The sequence below is a fragment of the Leuciscus leuciscus genome, assembly GCF_965113295.1.
Source record: "Leuciscus leuciscus genome assembly, chromosome: 17".
Classification (NCBI taxonomy): Eukaryota; Metazoa; Chordata; class Actinopteri; order Cypriniformes; family Leuciscidae; genus Leuciscus; species Leuciscus leuciscus.
Window position 1 is genome coordinate 17,738,964 of NC_138741.1, and position 20,979 is coordinate 17,759,942.

The 20,979-nt window shown below is 44.3% G+C and overlaps 2 protein-coding genes across 2 annotated transcripts in view; both read right to left on the bottom strand.

The window, feature by feature from the left end:
* LOC309479155 (serine/threonine-protein kinase pim-2-like) overlaps positions 1 to 20,979 on the bottom strand; it is a 51,953-nt gene that overhangs the window by 23,529 nt on the left and 7,445 nt on the right. The window lies entirely within an intron of this gene.
* mtfr1l (mitochondrial fission regulator 1-like) lies at positions 13,775 to 20,847 on the bottom strand. The gene is made up of 8 exons (XM_082143075.1): positions 20,689 to 20,847; positions 20,060 to 20,186; positions 19,843 to 19,950; positions 18,564 to 18,673; positions 18,197 to 18,408; positions 17,635 to 17,998; positions 15,545 to 15,690; positions 13,775 to 15,427 (listed from the first exon to the last, which is right to left on the bottom strand). Exons 2-7 carry the CDS (start codon positions 20,072 to 20,074, stop codon positions 15,579 to 15,581), a joined length of 921 nt encoding a protein of 306 aa, XP_081999201.1. The 5' UTR covers positions 20,075 to 20,186; positions 20,689 to 20,847; the 3' UTR covers positions 13,775 to 15,427; positions 15,545 to 15,578.

The window sequence follows — 20,979 nt, forward strand, 5'->3', positions numbered from 1 at the left end:
CTCCATTTTGGACAAACCAAGTCTGGTTTCCAGTCCTGATGCAGCTGACGAGTACCGCCCCGTGGCCGATACCGGTGAGGAGGGATCTCCTCTCGCAGGCGAACGGCTCGATCTGGCATCCTCGCCCGGAGCTTTGGTCCCTACATGTGTGGGCCATCAACGGGTACCTGTTAACCTCCCAGCGGGAGTGTTAAACACGATCACGCAGGCTAGAGCTCCATCTACGAGGCGGCTCTATTCCTCAAAATGGTCTGTGTTCACTAGCTGGTGTACAGCGAGTGGCACTTCACCCTCACGCTGTGGGGTGCCGGAGGTTCTCTCCTTTTTACAAGAGCTTCTGGATAAGGGCAGAACCCCATCCACGCTCAAAGTTTATGTGGCAGCCATAGCAGCGTTCGCTGAACCACCGCTTGGCCAGTCATTAGGAAGGAACAATCTGGTCATTCGCTTCCTTAGAGGAGCTAAGAGGCTGAACCCTCCCAGACCACCCTCAGTTCCCGTTTGGGACCTTTCCACGGTTCTGGAAGCCATGAAAGGTGCCCCATTCGAGCCAATACGGTCAATAGACCTGAAACTCTTGTCTTTCAAAACAGTGTTTCTTCTGGCTCTCGCTTCAGTGAAGCGCATAGGGGATTTGCAAGCACTCTCAGTGAGCGCGACGTGTATGGAGTTTGGGCCGAATGACTCGAGAGTCATACTCAAACCAAAGCACGGATATGTTCCTAAATCCCTCAACACACCGTTTAGGGCACAGGTTATCTCCCTGTCGGCCCTGCCGGTATCTGAAGAGGAAGGGGATGCAGGCTTCCTTTGCCCGGTCAGGGCGTTAAGAGCCTATGTGTCTCGCTCATCTGTTTTCAGACAGACGGAGCAGCTCTTTGTTTTGTTCAGCGGACGTTCTAAGGGACTAGCTGCATCAAAACAGAGTCTATCCAGATGGATAGTTGATGCTATAGCGCTAGCTTACACATCCAAGGGCCTGCAATGCCCGATAGGTGTCAAAGCGCACTCCACAAGAGGCATGGCCTCGTCGTGGGCTTGGTCCAGTGGGATTGCCTTGCAAGATATCTGTATGGCGGCAGGCTGGGCCTCCCCGTCTACATTTATAAGGTTTTATAACCTCGAGGTTCCCGCTTTGCAAGCTAGGTTGCTCTCGGTTTAATTTTTCAGTATTGCCCGCCCGATTCTATCGGCTCGGGATGCTGAAACTGCTAGAGCGTCGATCACTGATCGCCTATATACTTCTGTGGGCAATACGTTAGTCCCCCATATTTACCAGTCCAGGCTGAGTTCGCCCTGGCTGTGTGGAACACTTGATATAATATGCTCTTATCAGAGCTCAATGTTACAGGAATGATGCTATTCTAGCCCCTCTTCCCGGATTCTCTGTGAGTCCCTTGTGATTAAGCACTGTATGAGCCCCGGGCACCTGCCCTTGGGACGTTAGTGTTATGTCTCAAGCACGCACGGCGTTTTACATTGTGTTCCCCTAGCGTAAGATATTCTTACGCAAGTACGAGAGACCTCTCGTAAGAGAACGTACTCGGTTACTAACGTAACCTCGGTTCTCTCTAGAAGAGGGAACGAGTACTTGCGTATCTTGCCGTGCATGCGTCATGTTCTGATTCGCTTCAGCGATGAAAAAAACTGACCAAACCAGCCTCTCTGGGCCGTATTTATAGCCCTGGCCCCACCCGATTTCGGCGGGACATGACGTATTGGGCGCGAAGCGCCCTCATTGGTTCTGACGTCATGAGGAGCCTCTATCGATAGGCTGGTGCAGTTGCCGCAGAGCAGCCAATGGGCGCGCGAGCTGTCTCGCCCATGTCTGCATGCTGCTGCAATGCGTTTTACATTATTGCAAAATTAAGGATAATTTTTGGCTTCAATATCTCGAGGAAAAGAGGTTTTCCCCTAGCGTAAGATATTCTTACGCAAGTACTCGTTCCCTCTTCTAGAGAGAACCGAGGTTACGTTAGTAACCGAGTACGTTTTCTGGTTCGAACGTTGGGCGTTCCGCATAACCCCTATTTTACGTTAATTGGGATGTACAAAGAGAATATGCGTGGGATCCTTCGTACGCAGAGATTCATACATCTGGGTTTTTTTGTGCGTACTCACATTGTTTTAGTATGAATTCAACACAAGTCTTTGTACATGAGGCCTCATTTATAAAACTTTGTGTAGGATTTGCGTCAGAAGTGGCGTACGGATGAAACATAGGACGTGCGTACGCACAGAAATATTCGGATTTATAAAACCGTGCGGACGCACATCCTACGCAGTTTTCCCTTAATAAATCACAATCAATTCTAAATGTAGCGCAGCTTTTGCGGCTTCATGTCACGCCCATAGTTGCCCATAAATAGTCCGTGAAACGCCCACAAGTTAATATTCATCGATTGCGAAATCATGGCAAACACAGAGAGAAAAACCAAGAAACGTAACTTCACTCAATGTGAAGTAGAAATTATCGTTGGCGAGGTGGAAAAGAGGAGTAAAGAGGAGTAAAATGATGTTTGGAGGGCACAGTGTGGGCATTACTAATGTGCGTCATGACGGCCATTGTGCGTCATTACGCATTGGCCCTCATTTATCAAAAGTGCGTACACCAAATTTCCAGCGTACACCTGGCGTACACCCAAAACCACGGTGACTTTGAGATTTATCAATATGGACGTTGGCGTACGGCGCGCTCAAATCCTATGCCAGCTCAGGAGGTGGTGTACATGTACGCACGTTTTGAGTTAGTGTGGAAATGCGCAGAAAAACAATTCCTAAAACCACAAAACGCACTGACAAACTAAAAGATATGATATATTATGACCCACTGTAAAAAAAACAACAACATAGGGATGTTAACCGATGACTGTTTGACCGATGGTTGACCGTATCAACGTTAACCGATTAAAGTTGTAGTCGGGTTAAAAAAAAAAAGTGATCTCTAAATTAGGCTATTATAGACAGTGGACTGAATGCTACTACAGTTAGCCATCTCATTCCAAGATCTTTTTGTGTGAAGTGAACAAATCCCTCACACTCAATTTTTCATAACTCGCCTGTTTGTACTTAATAAACAAATAAAAACATTTGGTTTTCTGTGTCGGCTGCAAAGATTAAGTCTGACTCGCGATCTTCGCAGTAGTGAACGCGCCGAAACGAGAAGTAGAGAAAAGTAGAGATTTCTGTAGATAATAGATATATTTCTATTTTTTTGTAGGTGTGTGAGGCGAGTAGGCTACCTTATACGTTGAGTTTCGGTTCATGGATGATAGCTTAACGTTAGCTCCAGTCAGGCGCTGGCGCCTCCGTGTTGTGATTATCTCTGCTATTTACTTTTTATTTATTAAATCCAGAAAATTGGATAATGAAACACTGATTAAAATTAAGATACAATTAATACAAAACAAAATTTGCTTTAAAGAAAGGCTTTGTGCTTTCTGTTTATACAACTTTATAACACTCCAGGCAAAGTATACCTCTTTTTTTGTTCAGTAATGAAAGGCTTTCAATGACCAAAAAATTATTCAGACTGACAAAATAATAAAAATGACATTCTTCTTCTTTTAAATAATAATAATAATAATAATACAAATAATAATAATAACGACATTCTTCTTCTAAATAACAATAAGCGTCATTAATAATAAAAATCATAAGAATAAGAATAAGAATATTACAAATTGTCATGCAATTATATTAATGTGAATGAATGGTACTCCACATCACATCATCATCACTATTGTACACCCCAATACATGTGACGTGATACGAAATTAAATGCTAATCGTTTTAAAACACGTGCTGTAAAATAATGCATTGTGATAGGTCATTTGCTCATCCAAGTTCTCTTATGAGAGGTTCTCTCGTATTGCGTAAGTTAGCTTACGCTACGGGAAAGTCATCTTTTCTCGAGATCTGAAGCCAAAAAATTATCCTTAATTTTTATAATTTTGTCAACGCAGTGCAGCAGCACGCAGACCTAGGGCAGGCTTACTAGCGTGCCCATTGGCTGCCCTGCGGCAACTGCAGCAGCCTATCGCTGAGCCTTAGACGTGACGCGCCTCATGCGTCACAGCCCGCGAAAGAGGGGGTGTGGCTTAGCGTATACAAGCGAGGCTCAGAGGCTGCTTCACTGATTTCTGTCTCTTCAGCGACGCTCTCCGCATCGCTGGACTCTGAGGAAGCCGCCGCCGTTGAAACAAGCGACCAGCACGCCGAGGATATCAGCTTGAGGAAGCCGGCCGTCTTCGCCGCCTTCAGCCTTCCCTGCCTGCTCCGCTATCCGGCGGATTATATCCTTCTTTGCTCTGTGTTGTGTGTGTTTGTGTGTTCGCCCCGCGACACACTGCATCTAAAAGAGCGCGAGGCGTTGTTGCAAATGCCTCGCTCCTCCTGTGGCTCGTGCAGATCCCCGCTCAGCGACAGCGACCGCCATGTGATCTGCGCTCTCTGCCTGGGCCTCGACTACGCAGCCCTCGCCCTTACTTCGGGCGGCTGCGAACTCTCCGAGGAGATGCCGATGTCGACCCTGCGGGCTCGACTCGCCTTGTTGGACCCTCCTCCTGCCTCTCCGTCTGCCTGCGCCGCGTAAAGAAGAAACGCCGCGCTCAGAGGCCTCCGGAACCGGATGCAGTAGCTGAGCGCTCGCCGGAGCCCCTCCCGCGAGCCTCGCTATCTCCTTCTCCCCCCCACCTCCCGACGCGCAGCGGCCGGCTTTCGCCCGCACTGCCGTCGCCTCAGGGGATGAAGCAGACAACGCTGCTATCATAGACAGCTGCTTACCCCCCTCTGTCAAGCCGCGCAAACGGCGCCGCTCACAAGGGATGTCAGAAACGGACGGTCTCGGGCTATAGCTTCCTTTACGTTACAAGAAAGCTACCCCCCCCCCTGTCACTGGCGAAAGGAGAGAAGAGTGTTTAGCCCCACCCAGGTCGGACTAACCTCCATTCTCACAGATTTCTCAGTCCCCTCCTAAGCTCAGGCGACTGGAAATACATATATTGCAGTAAACGAGCCTGTTTTTTATACACGCACGCCTGCAAACAAACGCTGACGCAAAACATAATGACGCTCGCTCCTTCCCACGCTCTCCCTCTCTGTTCGAGCCGCGCAAACAGGCGCCGCTCACAAGGGATGTCAGAAGTGGACGGTCACGGGCTAGTTTCCTTTACGTTATAAGAAAGCTACCCCGTGTCTCGGTCGCGCGCGTCACTCACCTCCATCTCTTACACATTTCTCAGTCCCCTCCTAAGCTCAGGCGACTGGAAATACATATATTGCAGTAAACGAGCCTGTTTTTTTATACACGCACGCCTGCAAACAAACGCTGACGCAAAACATAATGACGCTCGCTCCTTCCCGCGCTCTCCCTCTCTGTTAGAGCCGCGTAATCAGGCGCCGCTCACAAGGGATGTCAGAAGTGGACGGTCACGGGCTAGCTTCCTTTACGTTATAAGAAAGCTACCCCGCGTCTCGGTCGCGCGCGTCACTCACCTCCATTTCTTACACATTTCTCAGTCCCCTCCTAAGCTCAGGCGACTAGAAATATCAATATTGCAGTAAACGAGCCTGTTTTTAATACACGCACGCCTGCAAACAAACGATGTCACAGCACATGATGACATCTTCCCGCTCTCTCTCCCTTTGTTCGAGCCGCGCAACTGCACCGTTCTCAAGGGATATCAGAGCGTACGTCACGAGCGACACTCTGTCATATGCTCGCTCTAACTGAAAGCTTACGTGTGCCCCTGTGGCTCAGTGGCAGAACATTAGGCTTTCGTGCCAGAGACCCGTGTTCGAATCCGGCCCTGGCGGCAGATAACATTTTTTCTGTTTGCTTCTCCGAGCTCACGGCCAGCTTTCTTACATACAGAAAGCGAACCCGCATTCTGTATGTCATTCTTGCGCCACTCCTGTTCAACCTGTATATGCTCCCAATGAGCCAAATAATGAGAAACAACCAAATTGCTTACCACAGCTATGCAGACGACACACAGCTGTACTTAGCCCTATCGCCTAACGATTACAGCCCCATTGACTCCCTGTGCCAATGCATTGATGAAGTCAACAGTTGGATGTGTCAAAACTTTCTTCAATTAAACAAAGACAAAACTGAAGTTATTGCGTTTGGAAACAAAGATGAAGTTCTCAAGGTGAACGCATACCTTCACTCTAGGGGTCAAACAACTAAAAAACAAGTCAGGAATCTTGGTGTGACACTAGAGTCAGACCTTAGTTTCAGTAGTCATGTCAAAGCAATAACTAAATCAGCATACTATCATCTGAAAAATATTGCAAGAATTAGATGCTTTGTTTCCAGACAAGACTTAGAGAAACTTGTGCATGCTTGCATCACCAGCAGGGTGGATTATTGTAATGGACTCCTCACTGGCCTTCCCAAAAAGACCATAAGACAGTTGCAGCTCATCCAGAACGCTGCCGCCAGGATTCTGAGCAGAACCAGAAAATATGAACATATCACACCAGTCCTCAGGTCTTTACACTGGCTCCCAGTTAGATTTAGGATTGATTTCAAAGTATTATTACTGGTATATAAATCATTCAATGGCCTAGGACCTCAATACATTGCAGATATGCTCACTGAATATAAACCCAACAGATCACTCAGATCATTAGGATCATATCAGCTAGAAATACCAAGGGTTCACTCTAAGCATGGTGAGTCTGCTTTTAGCTATTATGCCAGCCGCAGCTGGAACCAGCTTCCAGAAGAGATCAGATGTGCTCCTACAGTAGTCACATTCAAATCCAGACTCAAAACACTTCTGTTTAGCTATGCATTTACTGAATGAGCACTGTGCCGCTGTTCGTCCGACTGTACTGTACTGTATTTCATTTTATTTTTCTAAACTGTTTTAATTATTCTTATTTCTTTTTATTATTTTAATTTCTTCTATGTAAAGCACTTTGAATTGCCATTGTGTATGAAATGTGCTATATAAATAAACTTGCCTTGCCTTGCCTTGCATCTCGCACTCTCCCGCTCACAAGGATGGTGCTTGAGTATTTATGAGCCATCAAGCGCCCAGCTCTGTCAGTCCCCTTACAAGAGGCTACTGCAGCAGCTTACATCGCAGCCAACGAGCCAGTAACACAACTCGCTCGCCTGCACACAAACGCCGTTTTTAAGGCGGCCCAGATAAATCTCATAAAGAGTATAAATTCGGGTTGTCCGGCTCACGCCGAAGGTGTCATAAGTGTAGAAAATGTGCCCACACCCTCGTGCTCACTGCTACACACAAACACGGTTCCCCTGGTAACGCGCTCAGAGTGCACTCTCATAAAGCGGGCACGCGCCGCTCGAATGATAAGCGTAGAGAATGTGTCCACGACTCTGTGCCCACACCTACCCACTGCCCGCTCTGCCACACAGTTACCCCGGGTTGCAGACCCTCTAAAGCGCTCAAACACTGGCCGTGTGACAAATGTAAGCCCTGCGCCCGCTCACGAGTGCGCGCACTTACTAACAAACACGATACCCCTCATGCCGCTCTCGCGACACGGGTTTTTAACTGCGAAATGTGCCCCATCCATAAAGATCGAGCCGTCATACGCTGTACAGCCAGTCACTACTGTCTACCAGCCCCCGTGTTCAAGCACCCCGTGGGGCGTGCGCCGCCCCATCTTCTCTGATACAGGTTCCCCATCTCGCGCAGTGCGGCGATCTGAACCCAGAGACCATTCGACCCCTAGCTATGCGTGCGGAAGCATGGGAAGCTATCCAGGGCATGTCAGAATGGGTGCTGAACACTATAGAACACGGCTATTCGCTTCAATTCGCTCGCCGTCCCCCGCGCTTTTTAGCACGGACGGAGACAGGAGTGAATTCAGAAGCAGCGCATCTGCTTCATGCAGAAAATAGCAAAGCTGCTGCACAAAGGGGCTATAGAACAGGTCCATCCTTCTCTGAGCGAGTCGGGCTTTTACAGCCGTTGCTTCCTCGTACCCAAGAAGGACGGAGCGCTAAGACCTATTTTAGATCTGAGACATTTGAACAAAGCCCTCATGAGACGGCCGTTCAAAATGATCACAACCAGACAAATCCTTGCGCAAATTCGCCCAGGAGACTGGTTTATCTCTCTCGATCTGAAGGACGCGTACTTTCAGATCCAGATAACACCCCGTCACAGGCCATTCTTGAGATTCGCGTTCGACGGTCGGGTATATCAATACACAGTCCTGCCGTTCGGCCTGTCTTTGGCACCCCGTACATTTACGAAGTGCATGGACACGGCTCTCGCTCCCCTCAGAAGACGGGGAATGCGTATACTGAACTATCTGGACGACTGGCTTATTCTGGCGCAGTCAGAGACAGAGCTTGTGTCTCACAGAACAGTGCTTCTCAGCCACTTGGAAAACCTGGGTCTCTCGGTTAACTGGACCAAGAGCTCATTATCGCCCCGCCAGTCAATCTCCTTCTTGGGATAGAGCTGGACTCGGTGGCTATGACGGCCAGATTATCGGAGCAGCGCGCGCGCCGCATCCGTCATCTCGCCGCATCCTTCCAGGTGGGCAGCCAGGCTCCGCTGAGGACATTCCAGCGAATCCTGGGGCATATGGCCTCAGCTGCAGCAGTGCTTCAGCTGGGCTTACTGCGCATACGCCCGCTTCAACGCTGGCTGAAAGCGCGCGTGCCTCACCGAGCCTGGGCGGCCGGCGACTCGCGAGTCAGGGTGAATCAAGGCTGCATTTCAGCCCTACAGCCCTGGCTGGCAGCCAAATGGTATCGCACGGTAGTGACGATGGGAGCGATCTCGCACCGGAAGGTTGTCTCGACAGACGCTTCCAACCAAGGTTGGGGAGCGCTCTTCGAAGGCAGACCGGTCTATGGCCGCTGGTCAGACCAGGAGAATCTCCTTCACATAAACTGTCTAGAGATGCTCGCGGTCGAGAAAGCGCTCAGGCACTTCCTCCCAGTCCTCCAAGGTCACCATGTTCTAGTCAGCACGGACAATACATCAGTAGTGGCCTACGTGAACCGCCAGGGCGGCATCAGATCCAAAATGCTCTGCACCCTGGCGGAACGCCTCCTCGTGTGGGCTCAGCACTCACTGAGAGCCGCGCATGTGCCTGGGCACCTGAACGAGGGTCCCGACAGACTGTCCAGGGACAATGTTCCCCCTGGGGAGTGGTCCTTGCATCCCCAAACAGTCCAGTCACTGTGGCGCCGTTTCGGCAAAGCGAAAGTCGACCTCTTTGCGTCAAAAGACAACGCTCACTGCCCAAAGTTCTTTACGAAGAACGAGGACGCGCTGGCCCAGACCCCTCTACGAGGCGGCTCTACACGTCTAAATGGTCTGTGTTTAAAAGTGGTGCACTGCCAAGGGGCTGGATCCACAAGCATGTGGGGTATCGCAGGTATTGGTTTTCCTTCAAGAGCTGCTGGACACGGGCAGGTCCCCTTCCACGCTTAAAGTCTATGTTGCGGCCATCTCAGCTTTTGCCGGTTCGGCGCTGGGCCGCGCATTAGGAAGGAACGAGTTCATCACCCGCTTCCTTAGGGGAGCCAGGAAGATGAACCCCCCGCGACCCCCCTCGGTTCCTATGTGGGATCTTTCGCTGGTCCTAGAGGCCCTGAAAGCGCATCCCTTTGAACCCATAGAAACTGTGGATATGAAATACCTCACGCTCAAAACCGTTTTTCTGATAGCTCTGTCTTCAGTCAAACGTGTGGGAGACCTTTACGCGTTATCCGTTAACGCCGTGTGCCTCGAGTTCGGACCTAATGACTCGAAAGTCATTCTTAAACCGAGGCATGGTTACGTCCCCAAAATATTGGGCACTCCCTTCAGAGCACAGGTCATTTCTCTCTCAGCCCTGCCGCCTTCCGGCAGCGAGGTCGATGGTAATCTCCTCTGCCCAGTCAGAGCGCTGAGAAATTACGTCACACGCTCCGCCGCTATCAGGCGCTCGGAGCAGCTTTTCGTTTCGTTTGGTGGGCGCACCAAAGGTCTCGCCGCCTCGAAACACAGCCTGTCCAGATGGATAGTGGACGCTATCGCAGCTGCTTATGCGTCTAAAAACCTGCAGTGCCCTCTGGGCATCAGGGCTCACTCCACCAGAGGCATGGCCTCTTCATGGGCTTGGTCCAGCGGAATTTCCATTCATGACATTTGTACAACCTGGAAGTTCCTGCCTTGCAGGTGAAAGTTTTATCAGTCTAAGTCACGCGTAGGCCGGCCCACTGTCTGTGTGCGGGCTACTGCGGTTGATTTAGCTCTCCTGGTTGAGCTGCATTATACAAGGGTTTATCAGCTCAGACCGGCCGTGCCGCTCTGAGCGCCCTAGTGTGTGCTTATGTACTGCGCTAGCCATTCTATTGGCAGCCCGGTTCCCACTCATCGTGTTCCCCGGACTTCCCCTGGGACTCATTTAGTGGATGCTGGGCACGCACGGCGTTGACAAGGGAGTTCCCGTAGCGTAAGCTAACTTACGCAATACGAGAGAACCTCTCGTAAGAGAACGTAATCGGTTACTAACGTAACCTCGGTTCTCTCTAGAAGAGGGAACGAGTATTGCGTAACCCGCCGTGCTCGCGCCACGAGCTCATTCGCTTCAGCGACAGAAACCAGTGAAGCAGCCTCTGAGCCTCGCTTGTATACGCTAAGCCACACCCCCTCTTTCGCGGGCTGTGACGCATGAGGCGCGCCAAGCGCGCTCATTGGACGTGACGTCACGTCTAAGGCTCAGCGATAGGCTGCTGCAGTTGCCGCAGGGCAGCCAATGGGCACGCTAGTAAGCCTGCCCTAGGTCTGCGTGCTGCTGCACTGCGTTGACAAAATTATAAAAATTAAGGATAATTTTTTGGCTTCAGATCTCGAGAAAAGATGACTTTCCCGTAGCGTAAGCTAACTTACGCAATACTCGTTCCCTCTTCTAGAGAGAACCGAGGTTACATTAGTAACCGATTACGTTTCTCTTCTTTGCCGTCTTCCGTGTGTCCATGGCGTAAAATGAGGGCGTGGGGGAAGCGGAGACTTGAATATATAGGGGCGTGTTATTCTAATGACGATCGTTTTCAGCCGCGGCATTTATCAAGGGCAGGTATTGCGTACACCTGGATTTCAAAGGTACGCACAGCTTCATAAATCAGGCGGTGAGAGGAGTGTAAGCATAATCTTACACTAATATATACGCCCGTTTCTACGCAAGAATGATAAATGAGGGCCATTGTGATGGCATCATGGCATTTTATTACCATCTATTTGATTGCATCTGACAAGCTACAGATGTGTTATGAGGATGAATTGCATAACATGCTAATATTATTGCAGAACATATTTCACTTTTCTTTTTGCAAATATGTGTTAATTTGCATTTCTGTTTAATCTTCATTTGATTTTGTTTGTTTTACACTGCAGATCGATCAAACGGGTGTTCGTGTAGGCTGTTAATTGTAAGACTTGCTTTGTGAAGTCTTCATGTTATTTATGAGAGGCAGTATTGCCATTTCTTTTACACAACGGTCTAAATTTTCACACACTTACACACACTTTCACGTTTCTTCCCTCTGCCGACGGTGTCGCCATTTCTCATTTCACCCGTTTTTGTGCGTACGCCTGGGTCAGAGTTTGCGTGAAGAACCGCACATTTTCCCGTCAAGTTTGCTTTTTATAAATACCAATTATTGCGTAGAGAGCGGCGTACGCCTTCTTTTGTGCGTACGCAACGTTTATAAATGAGGCCCCAGGTCTGCAGCCTCCCCCTACTGGTCTATGGGGCTAGACGGCTAAATTTGTCTCTTTCACCCGATTGCCGTTGAGAAATCTCCGATTTTATTGTAGGTTTTGCAAGTTCAACATGGGTTATAGGTCGAAAATTGAATGAACGAGTACTTATGTCCTTTCGATTTCTTACAGGTTGAGTTGTTGTTGCCTAGCCTGGCGAGCCAGACTTACATCAAGATGTTTAGTCTGGCAACTCACCATAGACACGCTCACTCCGAGGGGCGGGATAAACGGCTGTCTTTCAAATTCCCTCTGCACGCAATAGGACAGCGTTTCAACCAACCAGAGCGTTTTCCCCACAGCGGAGCTAGTTGATCGATTCAACTTTTGCCATATCTGGCTGGCAAAACGACGAACACATCTTCCTTTTTTTAAGAATGACTTAAGTGCCGTTCTTTGCTCTTTTCTCAAAGAAAAACCTAACTCCAAGTCCTCCAGAGCCGCGGACAAAGCCGATTCGAAAGACTGTTCTCCAGCAGCCGTCATTCTTTGTTTTCAAGTCGCAGGCAGGTAACCGTCGCAACTCTGTCGTCATATGTTAAGCCCGCCCCGGCCTACTCTATACACGACGTGATTGGCCTGACCCAATTTAGGTTTTTGCAGCTAGAAGGTCTATTGAGAGTTGCTAGACTGACCCTGGCTGCAAAATAATTTTGCTGCCGCTAGGGTGCGTCTAGATTTCTAGGCTAGTTGTTGCCCATAACACGCTAGCGTTCTGCTAATGAACGCTGATTGGTCAGTGAAGGACTGATTACGACCAGAGATACAGCTTGATGGCATCGTGACATCCGAAGCGGGACCAGAAACAAACATAACAAAAACTCTTCTAGCACGTGTATTTACCTGTGTCAGCTGTGTTGTCGATGCCTCGAGAGAAAAGAAAGTGCAGAGCGCGAAAGCAACAAAGCGACTGAAGAATTACCGTAAAGCATTATCTCTGGTCGTACGATGTGTATGACGTCATTGACATTTTAAAAGACTTTTTAAAGCAAACAAGTGTCTCTAAAAAATCTAACACCCAGCAATGTGTAATTTCTTTGCATCTCCTTTCGAATACAACATTCAAATTACTAGACAAAAAATTATATCCTGAGAAAAGTGGATTTTGATGGGTATAGCTCCATAGACATCCATTCATTCTGCACTCGCCTGCGAGCGCCCCCTCATGGACAGAGACCTGTTACTGCAGCCAGTCCAGAAACCGGAAGTAACCAGAGAGTGCCAATTATCTTCCTATTAGACATTCTCTGCTACTACTCATACAATGGGGCTAATAGGAAGTGCCAAGGCTCTCCGTACACGGGCTCTGCTATTACGGCTTTGCAAACATTGCATTTTGCTGTCTTGCTCTGTGGTGTTTCCAGTGTGAAGTATTTCCACACAGCGGACGTTGTTGGCTAGCCGCAAACTGCGGAAGGGATTTCCTGAGCAGGGGCGTGTCTCATAACTCTGTGTTTCATTGAGCCGCACCTCCGTTCAGGAAATCCATTCCGCAGTTTGCAGCCAGCTAGCAGACTAGCCGGCAGGAATCACTTTTGGAGTCATTTCAGCAGACAACGTTAAAGCGCAGACATGACTCATGGATATCGGATATCTCCGCAGGTTGGATCGGGAAAATCCGATACGTGAATTACGCTGGTTTCGGTCCCGATACTGGATCGGATCGGCCCCATCCCTAATACTCACCCTCATGTTGTTTCAAACCTGTATTAATTTCTTTCTTCTGCTGAACAGAAAGGAAGATATTTAGAAGAATGTCAGTAACCAGACAGTTTCTGGTCTCATTTATTTCCATAGTAGGAAAAAAATATACTATGGAAGTCAATGAGACCAGAAACTGTCTGGTTACTGATATTCTTCTAAATATCTTACTTTCTGTTCAGCAGAAGAAAGAAATTCATAAAGGTTTGAAACAACATGAGGGTGAGTATATGATGACAGAATTTTCATTTTAAAGTGTAGTATCCCTTTAAGACTTAAGAGAATGCCGCCCCCTGTGGTTGAAGAAAATACATGAATTATAATGCATTTTAACCATTTATTTCCTCTTACACACAAACAACAGGCAGATAGAATACCCTTATTTGACAAAAAGCAAACACACAAGTTTCTGTCTTCTAAAAGAAACTATGGAACTGCAAGATTTACCTGAATAAAAGCAAACTTGCAGTGTTTACTATGGTAGAAACTATAAATGAAACCCTGCAGTCAGAATGAAAGAGCAGCACACACATTTTAACCTGTTACTGACAGGTACAGGAACATACGTTAGTATGTTCAGTGCATGATACAACACTCTATATTACAGCTCTATTCACCCATTAGCATCGATGATGACATTAATCAGGCTCATATATGAATATAACGCTGATATGAAAACATTTATACTGTAAACTAGAGTATCACTTCAGGAAATAAAATGTAGGTAGTTGTGGCCTTAAATTTTGTTTTAAAAGTAACTATAATTCACACTAAAATCATCTCAACATAGCTGGATGATTGTTAAGTTTGAGAAGAAGGGTTTTGGATTAAAAACACCAAAACATCTCTTCTAATGCAATGTGTCAGACAGATGGGGAAAGGCTGCAGGCATGTCCAAAAAAGAATGTGAAAGAAATGAAAAGCACATTTTGAGTTTGATTTCCACTTTAGTGAGCGATCATGGCACCAAAGCAGTGTATGCATTAAAACAGCTTCATGTTACACTTTGCAAAAGGAAAAAACATCCTTCATCATCATATAAAACATGAGGCATCCTCAAAACTGGCTTACAGTCACACCCAGCCCCACATCACACATGCTATTCAGATTTTACAGAAACATTTACAACCTGCCTGACACAAGCAAAAACCATGTACTTCCTGAAGATAAACCACACAAATTATGAATTCAAACTTATGTTGCTGAACCACATCAGTCTTCTTACACAATATACACTTCAAAAGTCTGTGGGGTAGAAGGGGAAAATCACAGAGCGCTAATTACAACAGAATGCAATCCGAAGTCTTCAGTGCACATGCACACACACACACACACACACACACAATAAACCCTTTAAATAGAACAGCGTCTTGTTTAGTCTCTAAACAGAGGCAAAAATACGCATGTATCGTAACATCAGATCACTCATCAAATCTGCTTCAAGTATAACAGGGTTGTATGAGGGAACGTGTAAGGCAAGAGATACACTTCTACAGCTCCAAACTACACATCTATAAAATGACAGACTGGAACTGGGATCCTTCAGGAATCTTCTGTAATTTCATGGCTTGAATAATATGATGTGATTTTGAAATTTCGACTGCTCGCTTGTTGATAAAGGATCTTAAGATACTAATGTCCTATTAAAATTAACAAAACAATGATGGTGAAACAGGAAGTAGTGCTTAGATTTCACAAAATCTATGATGGAACGACAAAGGCTGAGTGATCACTGATCTGCTGAGTATAAAGGCTATCCTTATGGACCCTTATGTGCGCACACACACACGCATTATAAACTTGATCGCTCAGTGCCAGTTGGAGTATGTATGTGTGTGTGCTGACGAGAACTGCTTCTTTTCCTTCCAGACGCGTCACAACAGCGCAGCATTGTGGAAGCACTGAGGAACGCAGAATAACTCCTTTTATTCAGAGGCTTTATGGGGTTTCCATGGCAATGATCCACAGGCACAGGCCTATTGACCCAGTAGAAAAAAAAGACTTAAGAACATAAAAGTAGTTTGGTATCTCTTGGTATCTCAGACTGAAACTTTAAACCAGAGGGGAAAAAAATCCATGCAGTTCAGCCTTACATAGAGAGTCTGCTGAGAAGGTCTGGATAATAGATTATTTCCTCATACTGATGTCATCGTCCTTCAGAACGAATTTCTTCCTCAATGCTTCAGATATAAGAGAGGCAGAATCTTCCTCCCTCAGTGAGGTGCACCCACGGTTATATCTGAATACAGTACACAATAACATTATTCACATCATTATTTATTAATAATAAAAATAACAATGATATAATAATAATAATAGGTATTAATATGTATGGAAGCTTGTTTCCGCCACTGAATAATAAATAAATAATAATAATTGCGACTTTTTATCTCACAATTCTGACTTTTTTTCTCACAATTGCGAGATATGAAGTCAGAATTGTGAGAAATAAAGTCGCAATTCGGAGAAATAAAGTCGCAATTGCGAGATATAAAGTCGCAATTCTGAGAAATAAAGTCGCAATTGCGGGATATAAAGTCACAATTCTGAGAAATAAAGTCGCAATTGCGGGATATAAAGTCACAATTCTGAGAAATAAAGTCGCAATTGCGAGATATAAAGTTGCAATTCTGAGAAATAAAGTCGCAATTGGGAGATATAAAGTCAGAATTGCACGATATAAAGTCGCAATTGCGTGTTATAAAGTCAGAATTGTGAGATATAAACTATTCTGTGCTAAAAAAAAAAAAGTCCGTCTTTTTTTCCCTTAGAATTGGACTTTATCTCTCACAATTGTGAGTTTATATCTCGCAATTCTGAGAAAAGATGTCAGAATTGCGAGATATAAAGTCGCAATTGCGTGTTATAAAGTCAGAATTGCGAGATATAAAGTCGCAATTGCGAGAAAAAAAGTCAGAATTCTGACTTTTTATCTCACAATTGCGAGTTTATATCTCGCAATTCTGACTTAACACGCAATTGTGACTTTATTTCACGCAATTGTGACTTTATTTCACGCAATTCTGACTTTATATCTTGCAATTCTGACTTTATAATACGCAATTGCGACTTTATTTCACGCAGTTCTGACTTTATATCTCGCAATTCTGAGAAATAAAGTCAGAATTGCGAGATGTAAACTCGCAATAGTGAGATAAAAAGTCGCAATTATTATTAATTTATTATTCAGTGGCGGAAACAAGCTTCCATAAATGTGACCCTGGATCACAAAACCAGTCTTATGTTGCACGGGTATATTTGTGGCAAAAGCCAACAAAACATTGTATGGGTCAAAATTATAGAGTTTTCTTTTATGGCAAAAATCATTAGGATATTAAGTAAAGATCATGTTCCATGAAGATATTTTGTAAATTTCCCACCTTAAATATATAAAACATTTATTTTTGTGAATGGATGCAGCACTATCGCCAATAGAAATGGACAACTTTAAATGCGATTTTCTCAATATTTCGATTTTTCTGTACCCTCAGATTCCAGATTTTCAAATAGTTGTATCCCGGCCAAATATTGTCCTATCATAACAAACCATACATCAATGGAAAGATTATGTATTCAGCTTTCAGATGATGTATAAATCTCAATTTAAAAAAAATTACCCATAAGACTGGTTTTGTGGTCCAGGGTCACAAATATGCTATCACTATTCATTAAAATAATAATTATACATTTAACACGTAAAACTCAATTACATTAATTATTAATAATATACATAAAAAATAGGCATCAAAACACCATTAATTCATATTAATTATTATTATTATTATTGTAAATATAAATCTATAGCAATGATAAAATAATATATATTATGATTATTGGTCACAAAACACAACAGCACCATCTATATTAATGAATTAAGAAAAATGTCTAGCCCTTATGGTTCAAAAGTTTTTAGCATAAACGTGAGCGCAACTTTGGACAGTTGGTGGCGCTAGAGAGATTGGGTTAGAGACTGTCCTCTAACTGTGTGTCAAATTTCATAACTTTCCTGCAAGCGTTTCTATGGGCTGCCATAGACTCAAAATAAGTAGAATAGTAGTAGTAATAATAATATAATATTAATACAATAAAGAATATTAATACAAGGCTTTTACAGAAGAATGAAAACACCCCCCACCAAATTTCTGCATAGTCAGTGTCAAGCTGGTGTTGAAACAGCGCTCACCTGTCCTTGCTCATCTTCATGCGGTTCATGTCTTTCAGGATGTCCATTACATCAGCAAAGCTTGTCGATTTTGAAAGAGACACTGTGTCCTCCTCTGGCTCCCGAAAGTCCATAGTAGGGTGATCAAGATCAAAAGTTGCAGATGCTGTCATGGAAACAGGCGGCACAGGATCAGGCACCAGCTCTGACACCTCCTCCTCTTCATCCTCTTCCTCCTCCTCTTCTTCTACTTCTTCTGTGACATCACTAATGACAAAGGAGGCTGTGGGAGCAGCCTGGTAAGCAGCGGTCTCAAAAGGAGCCATGGAGAAGCCCACACTAGTGTCGTCAGGGGACAGCAGGTCAGGGGTGATGGGGTTCGAATCTGAAACGGGTCAACATTTTTATGAAGCACTACAGGTCAAAACATTTTCAAGCAAATACATTTCTGCTACTGCCTACTAGTCTTAATTTTGAGTCTAAAGCCAAATACATCTTAAGTATTAACTTGCCAATGTCAAAAAATGAGAACCCAAGAGAAACTAAATTATATAGAATTAAATGATTTAGTCAAATTCTCAACCTGATTCTGAAGCAACAATCTTGGCGATCTGGGCTCGGAGTCGAGTCAGCTCATCTTGTAAAGCTGTGGTGCGGTTTAGAGCGGTAACCCCTGGTTTCCTCAGGCCCTCGACTCGCCTGCCTTCTCGTCTGAAGTTAGGCACAGACGAGTTCCTGTGCATGATCAGCAGCGGTGTTGGCCTCCACTCATGCCTCAGGGGACGTGTGTCACTCCTGACAAACAACAAGACGGCATTGGGGTAAAATTCATTCATTTAATATTTTAGTGAGGATCCAACACTAAATTCAAATTCTGCTCTAAATCCTACAAAACACCATTAAAAAAGCAGTCAAATAGGAAATCTGGTGCACTCGCATGACAGACTTACCTCACTCTGGCATATGTCTCCTCCTCATCATCTGCAATCCAGGCAATATCTGCCAGCGTAGGCACCAGTGGACCATCCAAAGAGCGCATTGGAGGAAGGCCTGGGAGTTCCTGAAGAACACAAGCAGAAAACAGCCATTCCTTTAGTTTTAACCCTTATAAGCTATTCTGTCATTTTTGACTGATTTTATTTTTAAAAAATTATATATAAAAATGGTTTCCTCAATCTTAGCTCTTGGGAACTTTGTTTAAACATTCTAAACAAACAAACAAATAAAAATGGACTTAATTTGATGAGTCTCATAACATTGATAAATCATCATAACAAAAGGTCACACCAACCATAGGAAAATCATGGGAAAGACCCTAATGCAGAGCTTCTTTTTTATAAATATGTGTTGAATAAAATCTATATATCAGCCCCAATGTTGAACAAACACACACATAAACGGGAGTGCAAAAACTCACACACCGACCCAACTACTGCAAAAATGACGCTTCAAAATGTTTTTTGGTTTTTTTTAGTACCACAATTTGGCACATAATAGTTGGATAATGTCTAAATAAATATCCAAATGTATATTTCCTAAGCATAAGATCTCAAATTCTTGTGCAACGGGTGGATGCAGAGGACACTTCAGCCATCTACTGGACCATTACTGTCAAAACATGATTTTGACCTGACATGAAGTCATGTTATACTTCTGTTTTCACCAGATGACAGCAATGATTTACTTTGGCCTGGTTTTACAGACGAGGCTTCGATTAAACCTTAGTTTAATTAGGACATTTAAGTAGCTTTTTTAAACATGCCTTAGAAAAAAACATTCTGATGTGCATATTGAGACAAAACAATGTCACTGATATATTTTAAGATACACCAGTGGAACTTGCTTCCAGTTAAAACAGCTCAAACATGCATTTTAATCTGTGACTAGCTAAAGACTTGTCTGTGAAACCAGGGGTTTGTTTCAACTGTTTATGTTTATAGAAGTGCAGATTTAAACAAATGGTAAATAACATCTAGATGATTATTTTTGGTAATAGATGATAAATGACATCTAAATGGCCTAAAATCCAAAAAGAGCAGCATATTTTTATTGTTACTTCAGGGAAATTAGTGTTATAACTAATTTTTTTTTAAAAGTGACACTTTTTTTTCCTTCTTCGAAAATATGAGGGTTAACTTACAACACTTTTCAATCTTTAACTCAACCACTTGATGATCTGGGTGCATGAAAGCATTTGCTTGTTTTTATAAACAATGTTTATTCCAATACCTGGAAACAAGCCCTGGGACAAGGTTTAAGAGGCAGTGTAGAACCAATTCGTCTCACCACACTACGAGTTGATCCATGTGGTTTATTTTGCCAAATAGGGATTACTTCCTAAAGAGCAAGTAAACAAAAAAATAAGTATTAAAAAAAAAAATATATATATATAGAAACACTGACAGAACATAAATAAAATAGCTCTTTTAGATGTTTATTTACTTACTGCTTCTGTCTCCATTTTTCTGAAAGTGTAGAAAGAAAGCACTGCAGCCTTGGATTGTACAGTGGTGTTTTGATTATTATTATTATAGCACACTGATCATGTTCATCTGGGACGAGGGTTCCTTTGCCTTGAAAAATTAGCAAGAAAAACATAAAATTAAAACAAAAACATATTCTAAACTTTATGTGCAACACGACTGTGAATGCAGATCAAGAGATCATGAGCACAGAATTGTTTTTTTTTAGTTGCTGCAGACTGATTGCTTCCTTTGTGTTAGATTGTGTAAATCAAGTGAATAAAGTAAATAAAGCGTTGAGCAGTGTAAGCAAAGGTGTTTTTATGAAATTAAGAAGTACATGAACTGATAAGTTGAGTACTAAAATGATAAATAAAGAGTAAAGAAATAAAAACGGGAAATTAAATGAACAGACGATAATGCTATACGTTATGCGGTAGAAAAGAGTAATTGTGAACATTAACAAACACAATAAAACATCAAATGTAAACAAGGAGGTAAACAAATCAAAGGCGTCCTGTGACCCTCATTCCTTCTTTTAGCATCACAGCTAACAACCGACCTAATAACGTCCTGCTACTAATCATGCATTTAGAAAACATATAAAACATACCGTGTGTGGTCAGATTAGTTCGGTTTATTTTTTCTGCACTGGTGCATATTATTATGGTTTATGTGATGTGAATGTCCGGGCTTCCTTTCTCCCTGTTCCGTTAGCCGTTTAGCAGTTAGCCCAGCGCGCCCCCGGCTAATTTTGCAGGCGGTGCATGAGTCGGAAGTGCGTGTAGTAACATCGTCCTGTACAAAATAAAAGTAATCTTGCACACAAAGTTAAAAATATACCGCTTTGAAACCATTTAAAAAAAATATATACATGTAAATAGATTTGATGTTTTATATACTT